The sequence below is a fragment of the Cariama cristata genome, unplaced genomic scaffold (genome assembly GCF_000690535.1).
Source record: "Cariama cristata isolate BGI_N322 unplaced genomic scaffold, ASM69053v1 scaffold41050, whole genome shotgun sequence".
Lineage (NCBI taxonomy): Eukaryota > Metazoa > Chordata > Aves > Cariamiformes > Cariamidae > Cariama > Cariama cristata.
Window position 1 is genome coordinate 1 of NW_009597097.1, and position 9,656 is coordinate 9,656.

The 9,656-nt window shown below is 47.8% G+C and overlaps 1 protein-coding gene across 1 annotated transcript in view; it reads left to right on the forward strand.

The window, feature by feature from the left end:
• Positions 1 to 4: 4 nt before the first annotated feature.
• The window catches only part of VIPAS39 (VPS33B interacting protein, apical-basolateral polarity regulator, spe-39 homolog), a gene marked incomplete at its 5' end in the record, with an annotated part of 13,251 nt that continues 3,599 nt past the window's right edge, over positions 5 to 9,656 (forward strand). Inside the window, 12 exons of the mRNA XM_009708629.1 lie at positions 5 to 82; positions 578 to 680; positions 1,993 to 2,136; positions 3,147 to 3,185; positions 3,529 to 3,593; positions 6,224 to 6,280; positions 7,264 to 7,356; positions 8,036 to 8,069; positions 8,519 to 8,621; positions 8,710 to 8,737; positions 8,921 to 8,994; positions 9,530 to 9,605. Coding sequence (XP_009706931.1) covers positions 5 to 82; positions 578 to 680; positions 1,993 to 2,136; positions 3,147 to 3,185; positions 3,529 to 3,593; positions 6,224 to 6,280; positions 7,264 to 7,356; positions 8,036 to 8,069; positions 8,519 to 8,621; positions 8,710 to 8,737; positions 8,921 to 8,994; positions 9,530 to 9,605 — 894 coding nt within the window. The remainder of the gene's footprint in view (positions 83 to 577; positions 681 to 1,992; positions 2,137 to 3,146; positions 3,186 to 3,528; positions 3,594 to 6,223; positions 6,281 to 7,263; positions 7,357 to 8,035; positions 8,070 to 8,518; positions 8,622 to 8,709; positions 8,738 to 8,920; positions 8,995 to 9,529; positions 9,606 to 9,656) is intronic.

Genomic DNA, 9,656 nt, shown 5'->3' on the forward strand with positions numbered 1-9,656 from the left:
GCGGGCGGACGAGGAGGAGTACTGGCACAGCTCCAAGTTCCGGGCCTTCACCTTCGACGACGAGGATGATGAGCTCTCACAGGTAGGGTCCGACCCCGGGTCTGCCGGGGCCCCGCGGTCCAGCGTGAGCCCGCCCACGGGCAGGTCCCCCCGTGGCCATGTCAGCCTAGGCCTTGGCCCCGCGCTCCGCGGGAGGTCTGTGCTTCGTGGGTGGGGTGGATGCTTGCTACCAGCCCTGTGTGGGCGCCACCAAGGGCTCCCGTCTCGCCCTCCACGGCAGCTAAACCGAAATCTCATTAGGACCGTGATTCCTTGCCCGTGCACCAGACTGCATATCCTTCTGGTTGAGCTGTCAGTGTCTGTGTAGATGTCGGTGGCTTTTGGATTCCCAGTGGTGAGGAAGGGCTGCTGTGTCTTTTAAACCCCTAGAGGAGTAAAATACCTGCTCCGGAAGAGGCTGGAGAAGCTGAAGAAGCTGTATTCAAAGCTCTGAGGGAGATTGTTTGAAGGTAATAGGAAACAAAGCACACTCTACAACACTGGTGGTCTTTATACAAGCTCTTTCTTTTGTCCGTAGCTAAAGGAATCCAAAAGGGCAGTGAATAGCCTTCGGGATATCGTTGATGATGATGATGATGATGACCTTGAGAGGGTCAGCTGGAGTGGAGAACCTGTGGGAAGTAAGTACAGAAAGACTGCAAGTTATCCTTGAGACAGAGGGAGTTTAAAATTACCGCTTTAGTCATGTCATTTAGTCGAGGTCAGGAGTACTAGTTGTTACCTAATCCTGCGTATCTAATCTAATTCTAGTCTCCTCACGTCACGTTGTGAGCCACTTGATTTAGCAGTATGGATCCACTGAAAAGAGAGCAAGCAGAAGCCCAAGTTACGTAAAGGAGTGTAGACAAGTGGAGGGAATTCACTGTGTTTTTCCCAATACGTAGCCCAGCTTAGAGCAGATACATTTTGGAGGTTATGGCTTGATATTCATCACACTTAGCTGGCCTGCAGGATTCTAGGTGATCATTTCCTTCACACTGCTGCCTGAAATGGCACCATTTAAAGTTCTCTGTGCTTTGTCTCCACAGCACTTTAAGGAGATATTCCAAGGTTTAGTGTGTGTTTATAGACTGACTGTTATGCTTGAAGTTCGAAAGGGAATTGTAAGCATTAAGCAAATGTATTTCCAGTGATGATGGGAGCAAGCTCATGACCCATGCACGATGCTGTCTGCTGCGCTTTGGAGTTCATGGCCCACAGAATATTTGGCACTTGCTAGCCAGTGCCAAACAGTGAAAATTTACATTTGGATCACCCAGAAGACCTTCAAAGAGTCTGTTCTTCTTGTTCTGTGCTGTAGCTCCTCCCTCTGGTTCAGACCGTTTCTTTTCCCACCCAAGGTCTCTACCTATTGGCTTTTTTGCTCTATCACCCCATCATAAAACATGTGTGTTGTGTAGCTGTGTCAAAAGAAGGGAAAACTGTGTCTCAGACAACCAAGAGGGAGACATAGGCATTGTTGCCAGCAGCATATGCACATTGATAGCTGTTTTGTCTGTGTGGGGAGGAAAACTATCTTAATTTTCCAATGTTCAGGAAGGTATGCTTTTATGCTTCTGTAATTTGAGGTAAGCCAGGGATTCTCTGTCTTGCTCCGTACCTTTGGAGCAAGGATTATGCTTTACCCTATACAACAACATATAAATTTTGGGTGGTCTATGCATTTTTTTATATAAGCCATAACCAGCTGTACAATATTGCTGAAATCAACCATTTCCGGAGGACAATGCGCAGCTGTTTAACAAGCAGTATGACATGAGATTGGGATTCTGTGCACCGCATCTACGTAGTGCTGACGGTCAAAGTTACCAGGATGTGCTAGTGCAGAACTGACCAGGACACACTTGGTAACATGCCTGCTGTGCCATAAGATCATTCTATACAGACTGGTTTTCTCTTTCTCTGTTACAAATGACCTCTGTCTGCACATAGGTATCTCCTGGTCAATCAAAGAGACAGCCTCCAGCAGCACTACCTCACTGGAGGGCCGAGACTCCAGCCTACAGAAGGGCTCTTCCTCCTATGCTGCTTTTCCCAAACAAGCTTCCTCCTATTCCCTAAGCAGCCTATTCAAAGGTGAGATTCCTTATGTACAATATGGTCAAATGGGTTTTCCCTCAGGAGCATCAAGGGCCAATTGTGTTATCTTACGTAAATCGTTTTCTGTTAAGCATGTTGCAAAACAGGGAAGCTCTGATCTGTCCTCAGTGTGGGAGTGAATCTCTCACTGAGCAGAAATTGGAGACTGTCTTGTGCAGAAGATTGCATACTCCTGTGGTATGGGAGGGGGGCTTTGGAGATTATGCCTTCTTAAAAGCCAAGTTCCACAGAACAGCAAGGTAGAGCACAGCACTGTACAGCAATCCCTTTGCATGGTGGAAAAGGGCAGGCTACAAAGGGACTAGCTCAACCCACTTGGCCCTCAGTACTTTGATCTTCAGTACTGTAGAGAAGACAGGGTGATTATCCTTTATTTGGAGCTCAGCTGGTTGCTGTTGATGTTACAGCTGGTTCAGCAAACACATGGTAGCAGCAGTGGTAGTATAGCTGGTTATGGGGGAACTATGCAACAGGCCATGGAGAGACTTACACAGCTTGCAAGAGTTCAGCTCTGTTATCTCACAGCCAGAAAACAAACCAGTTTTTACTTTGTCTGTCTTTCTTTGGGGTGTTTTTTTGCTCTCAACTTTGATAATACAATGCTAATGAAAGGCATCCAAATCGCAGCCCTGGTGAATGAAGCTGTCCGTGTTGCCATGGCGTAAGGAGTGGTGTGTGCTTGAGCCTCTGCTCTGCAGGTAGACGAGTGAATTCAGGCTCTCTAACCTCTCCTGGCCTCACCATCAAGAGGGCAGATAGGGCTGGGGTGTGATATGGTTTGTGATGCCACAGACAACTTCAAAGTCTTAGACTGCAAGCAGGTGAGCCCCAGCTATGCCAGTGTAGCATGAATCACTATACAGAGTGGCTTGTTCCACAGTGGCATAGCCGCAGCGCACTGGCTTGCAGTTTAGGCTTGTGTTCCCTCTGCAAGAGATGTTGCTGGTGAAGATACACTCTGTCATGAGCATTTGTTTTGATTTCAGGACGAAGCAAACTTCCAAGTTTCCAGTCCCTTTCAGATGGTAAGTTTTGAATCCCTGCCCATTTTGGGAGGCGTGCAGTTTTATGTAAACCGAGGCATTTCCAAAAAAAAAAGGAAGTGTCATCTTCCTTATGTTGCAGAAAGGGAAACTGAATCATGGGTTGTTTGAAAGTCGTTCAGCAAAGAAGCGAAAGAGTTGGCATAATGGTTCAGGGTAATCTGCTTATGTACAACTGATGACTGTTGGGTTTAGAGAAACTTTGTGTTGCTATTCGATGCTTGAGTTTGGGTCTTCTACCACAAAAACCAAGAAAAGGGCAGTTTTGGAAGTGGGTGTGAATCAGGATTTTGATGTGCTACTCAGCTTTGCTTTTCCCTCTCAGCCCTCTCTGACATCGGAGTTAAAAACTACGCCCCGGAGCTGCGCAGACCGAAAGCTGAGTACAAGGTGAGTGGCCTGTGTTTGTAGTGTGCTGACATCAGAGTACTGCCAGGAGGAATTCCTGCGCTAGTGGCTTCATGGGAAATGATTAATCGCTATTTCAGACAGCAGAGGGCAATGCAGGGAATAGGACAAGGAGCTGCAAAATGCAGCCTCACAGTAATTTAGGTGTTCTCTGCTTTTCCTCAGAAGTAGGGAGCTTTGCTTAGGGGTCTTAGTTATTCCTTCTCCTAATGAATGGCCCAGCAGTCTTTGTGAAGAGAATTTCTAAATAGTGCTTTGCCTGTAAGCTCCTTTCATACTGGCTGAGATGAACCGGCATCACATGTGCTCTTTAAATTTTTGGAATCCAAAGGCTTCTAAATTTTGTGTTCATGACTCACTGGGACAGCACAGAGGGACTTGCACAGTACTGGAGTTCCAGTTGGCAGGAATGTTCTTCTCCTAGATAGCCAGTGTTAGGTGTTGCAGAATCTAGTGGATTTTGGGACTGGGTGGATTCCTCCTATTAGGTGTGAGGTTGTGGTTCCATGTCCCCAGGTCCAGCCAGTAACAGGACTGGGCACATATTCCCTACAGATACAGACATGCACAATACTAACACAGCTGCCCACACAGATTAACACAGGCAGAAACCAATGCTTTTACCAACAGACACATAAACACACACACTCAGTCCTGATCCTGAGCCTCCTTTCTGTCTGACCAGGATTGAATTCCACTAGTGGAACATACACACACTCTATGGGTCTCTCCAGTAGCTGGTCTTAGACATCCAGTTTGTTTTGTAGCTGAATCCCAAACCCTAGTCTCCTGCAAGTGCTGGAACCTGGACCCTTGAGCGCCTAGGGTTGATGGTTCCATTCTGGTTCCTGGTACTCAGACTGCTTACTCTACTCACTGGCTGGTTGAGCTTGAAGTTCACTAGCAGTCATGCAAACACATACACTTGGAATAGAGAGCCCACCCACACAGAAGGTGGTTAAATATAGATTTTAATGAGAATATAAGACAGACTGCAGTGATCCATTGCAGGGCTCAGTCAGACAGGCACAGTAACTAGCCACTTGTTTAAACTTGCCTGACACGCTATGGCCCCTTTTCCTTCTATTTTCCCATGTTTGTTCCTGCCCAATTCATTTTGATCCCTCCCTTTCCCTGCTTTTTATCTTTCCCATACTTCCATAACAAGCCTCACACATTTACACAACCCTCTTAAAACACCCTAGGATTCTCTTTCGCCTGCATGTCATACTAAGTCCTGTGCCTCTTAAGGGTTGCGTAGTGTTTGGGGAAAGTTTCTTTGGTTTACTCATCTTGAAGGGTTGCACACAACAGATAATGACCTAATCTGTCTCATTTGATGGTGGCAAGGAGTGGCCAATTCAGCGTGCTCAGATTGCGCTGATTAGGTTACTGGGTTTTCTCCACTTGTCCTTGGCTATCTGATCCTCACCAGGGTGATGTGTTTATGTTGATCAGCCATTAATCACATAACCTAACAGGCAGCACTTCCTGAAAGCACAGCAGGGAAATAAATGCACCCTGTTGTGTTCTGTGCCTGCAGAGGCAGTGAAGCCTGAAGGAAAAGGGTTGTACAACCCTTTAAAAGCAGGTAGGAGTATTGTAAGTGGGGTGGAACAAAGAAAGGAAAGTTACCGGCAGCTTTGAAACAGTGTCCTGGCAGTGACAGGCTGAGGAGCTGCCCCTGGCCGAAGGGGCTGGAGGGAACCTTAGTGCTCAGGGCACTTGACAGTCAGCTATACATTGACTTGAGAGACTCGTGCATGGTGGTCCCTTAATAGGAATGAGTCAGCCCTTTTTTCTTTAGATTTGGGCTTTCGATATATCTTCAATGAATTTAAAATTCAATGTCCTCAGAGCTGGTTCTGGTTACTTCATTTCTCTGGCTCTTCAGACAGAATGCTGAATTACAACCGCGCGCTTGAGTGCCTCACAAAGACTTAGGTACCGTCTTGGAGTCTGAGCTTAGGAGTGGCGCAGGCCACCACCGCTTTTTGTCCAGTGCTTCCACATCGTAGTGTCTTCAGGCTGCAGTGTAAGAACTTTGGTCATTGCAGCAGCGGTAGCATATTCCTTAGATGGATCTCTTGTCACATTTTACTAGTCCTGTGCGACTCTCCAGGCACTTGCTTGAAGCTGTTATCCCTGCATTCTCCACGCTGCTGTGGAAGGCTCACCAGCTGTCTGAATTGTAACCAGAAACTGACTCCTTCCCCCTCAGTTTTTGGTTTATCAATTTTGCATGTATTTTGTCTGTCCTTCTGAAAGCAACATTGGAGCTTTAATTTACAAGGAGGACAACCTGTTGAAACATGCTGCTTATAAAAGATATGATGATGGACCTTACTGAGGCAATAGAAAGACTCTGTGTTAACGTCTGAGCCTCCAGCTTCCCTCCCCACCAGCACGCAGAGTCTGAGAGTCCAGCATCTGCACCTGAACACTGTAGGGACACATCCTACTAACAGTGCCCCTGGTGCAGCTGAATGACGAGTCTGAGAAGCTATGTGTGGGCCATCGCTCTGATCCAGCACAAGTGGGAAGCACCTTGTGGACTGCTGGTGTGGTCTGGCCTCTTAAGGAGCTCTTAAACCTCATTTTTCTTGTGGCAGGATTACAGCAGTGATTGGAGCCCCAGAGACAGCGTCAGGCGAATGCAGAGGGGCAAGGTAAGGACTTTCTACTCACACCTGCTTGCAAGAGACAGAGGGTGGGTGGTCCTAAACTGCTTTACACTTCCGTATGCTCCTGGCTGTTCTGGGAGCAGGGAGGGGATCTGTGTTGCTTGCAGCATCTAGCAGGGATGGTGTTCTGTCTCTCTGCTGCTTTGCCAGGTGGCAGTGCTGGGATCACACTAGCTCAGGAGCAGCAGGAGACCTTCAGGGTTTTGTTGTATTGTTTACTTGAGTTGTCCCCTCACCTAGGCTCTAACAGGGTTTTGTTGTATTGTTTACTTGAGTTGTCCCCTCACCTAGGCTCTGACAGGAGGTGTCTGTACTGCTGTGCCCCTCTCTACCCTTTCTGCTCCTTGGGGCTGGGTTTATGGAAAAAATCTGAGGGCGTGGGGCTTTACTTCCCTTCTTAGTTGATGGCAAATGGAGGGAGGAAGACAGAAGCAATCTTGGTTACACTGGAGCTGCAATCTTAGTCTCAGCTGCCTCAGTTTGCCGTGAGCACATAGGGAGCTTGTGGTTTTACTCTGCATGTGTCCTCAAAGGCTGAGGTGAACTAAATGCTGAGAGAGGCCACAATTATGGGGTAAAAAGAAGGGAGGAAGAGTCTTACACCTCTACTTTTCTGGTCTCCTCGTGGAAAGGGTCCTGCAGAGTTCCCTTCTTATGTCAGGGCTGGTGGTTTGTGGTGTGCATGGAAGTTTTGCCTTGTTACAAGGGTGTCTGTGCTGAATGTACAATGTCTGATGTCCTAGCCTGGGCAGTAATGAGGGCTAACTCTGCAACTCCTGTGGACAGATTCCCAGGGATCACGCAGCATGTGGTTTCAGCTGAATGAGAAGTTCTGCACTGGTTCGGAGGGCGGTTATTAATGTTGCTGAAGGGCTTGTGGGGGAAGAATAAGTAGTACCTTGGGGGCTCGTTCGGCCTGGGGATTGTCTGATGGCCCGTATGCCTACTTATACCTTTTCTGTCTCCAGGTCTGCTCTCTAGAGAGATTTCGCTCCCTGCAGGACAAGCTGGTGCTCTTGGATGAAGCTGTGGCAGGGCATGATGGGAATGTCATTACAGCTGTGAGTCCTGCTGGGGCCATATAGGGCTGGGATTTCCTGGGTGACCCCACAGAGGGTGCTTGTGTGAATGCAGTCAGTTGCCCACCTAATCTTGCAAGATGGGAGGGTTGTTCTTTACTTAAAACCAAGAAGTTCCTGAAAAGTGTCAAAGCTTAAGACTGGCAAGTTCCATATTCCCACTGGCTTTCCTGCCACTCTGCAGAATTCATGTCAAGTTAATAACAATGAACCTGATCCTTCAGCCTGACAGATCTTTGCAGTAACTTCTTGAAGGACAAGGTTTAATCTGCTTATTGCAGCACAAGAGATTTGAGGGCCTCTCCAGTTTATCTGGCTTCCAAAGCATCAGGCAGCAAGTGAGACTGTGTCAGAGCTTCCCTCGTCCAGGTCTTTTAAGCCCTTGGATTTCTCACAGAAAGGTTTTTCTTTGTCAATCTTGGTCTCACTTATCTAATCTCCAGAGTAGGAGCTTAGGCAGGCATCCAGGCAGCTGTGGCCCTGGCTTACTGCTTGTCCTGTGTCTAGTGGGTAGCAGAATTTAGTCCAGTGCTGTAAGAGCTGTGTCTTCAGAGGCCCTTTGCAAAAGCTTCTCCAGGCCTTGACCAGTTTACTGTCTGTTTGTCTTAATTCTGGTGAAGGCTGATCTGGTCAGCTGAGAGCCGCTTCTCTGTGCTCACAGGTCCTGATATTCCTAAAACGGACACTAAGGAGAGGTAAGTGTGACTGCTGCCAGGGTTTCTATAGTGTGTTTCGGTTAAGGGCAGAGGGGCTAGTTCTTTCACTGGGTACAATTCACAAAGACAGCTTCTGGGGTGCTGCTGCTTTACTGAGCATGAAATATTTTTGCAGTGAGTATAACATGGGAGGGGGAATGGTGATGCCCATGAAGGCTCCAGAGAGGAGCTTTAAGCAGTGATAGGTGGTAGTGGTGATGGGGTGAATGAAAATGAATCTGTAGGGGTAGCACACTCCTGTGAATTCAGTTGGCAACCTAGTGAATGGGCTGTTCTGTGCTCTAGCCTCCAAGACTGTGCTTTGAGATGGGACAAGGTTGTTGAATCCTGCCAATGGCTTGCAACTCCATGAACCATGCTTAGCCCCCTCTGGTTTGCATGGTATTGCTAACTTACTTTACCCACCTTTACATATTTCTCTCCTATAGAGATCTTGTTTCGGGAGCTGGAGGTGCGGCAGGTGGCCTTGTGTCATCTGATCCATTTCCTCAAAGAGACGGGTGAGCAGAAGTTGCTTCTGGATCTGCTCAGGTGAGGCTCTTGCCCAGCCTTGTGGCAGGGCTGAGCATGCTGCTAGGAACCTGCCTCCAAGTTAATGTTTGCTTGTTCCGTTTTGCAGGTTCCTAGACAGGACTGAGGAAGTTGCTGTAAGTATTCCCAGGAGCAGAAGCTCCCTTTCCTCAGTGAAGAGGGAACGTAGTGGGCAGGGGGAGGCTGGCTGCAGGATGTCTGTAGTCAAGCGAGAGCTTTGCATCCCCATTTTGCCCTCTGGAGTCCTCTATCTCCCAAATCCATGAGAACAGACACTGCTTCTTTTCCGTCTCCTTCAGCTGTCCCAGTACCGGGAGCATTTGAACATCCAGGATGTAGAAAAAAGGAGGGAATTTCTGAAAGGCTGCATTGGGTAAGAAAAAATGTAAGAGGGTGGGAGGGATGTGAGTGCTTCACAGAAGGTGGTAGTAAAGGAAATTAGACTTATGTCCCAGCACCACAGCTTAAGTTTGAGAGCTAATGTTGGTCTTGCCTTGGTGGGAATGCAGTGTTGTGGACACAATGTAGATCAGAGAGGAAGAATTTGGGGTGATCACTAGTCCAGCAGCTTTTGCTGCTTACTTGGGGGCAAAGATGCTTCGGGAACCTTCTGATCATTGACCCTTCAGGTTGTGAAGGATGAAAGCTTGCATACCTGAGCACTTGAAATTGGTAGCATCAGCTTTAGGTTGTTCTGTGAGAGATGCCACATAATTTTTCCTTCTCTAGAGCCTGTCTAGGAGAGCACCAGTTGGAGAGTACCTACTAGCCTCTCAGGCTGGGGAGAATGGGAGGTGTTTCCCACATCTCTGTCTGGGTGGGGGGGCATGTTTGGTAGAGGAGAGCATCCTTCTAAGTGTACTGTGCTAAGAGCTGCTGACAGCGTCTCCTTCCTCCATGTCTGCCAGGCTGCCATTTTCAGCTGAGGATACCTCCCACATCCAAGACCATTATACCTTGTTGGAGAGACAGATCATCATTGAGGTATGAAGTTTTTCCTGCTGGTCAGGACATGACTGGCACTAACTGCAAGTT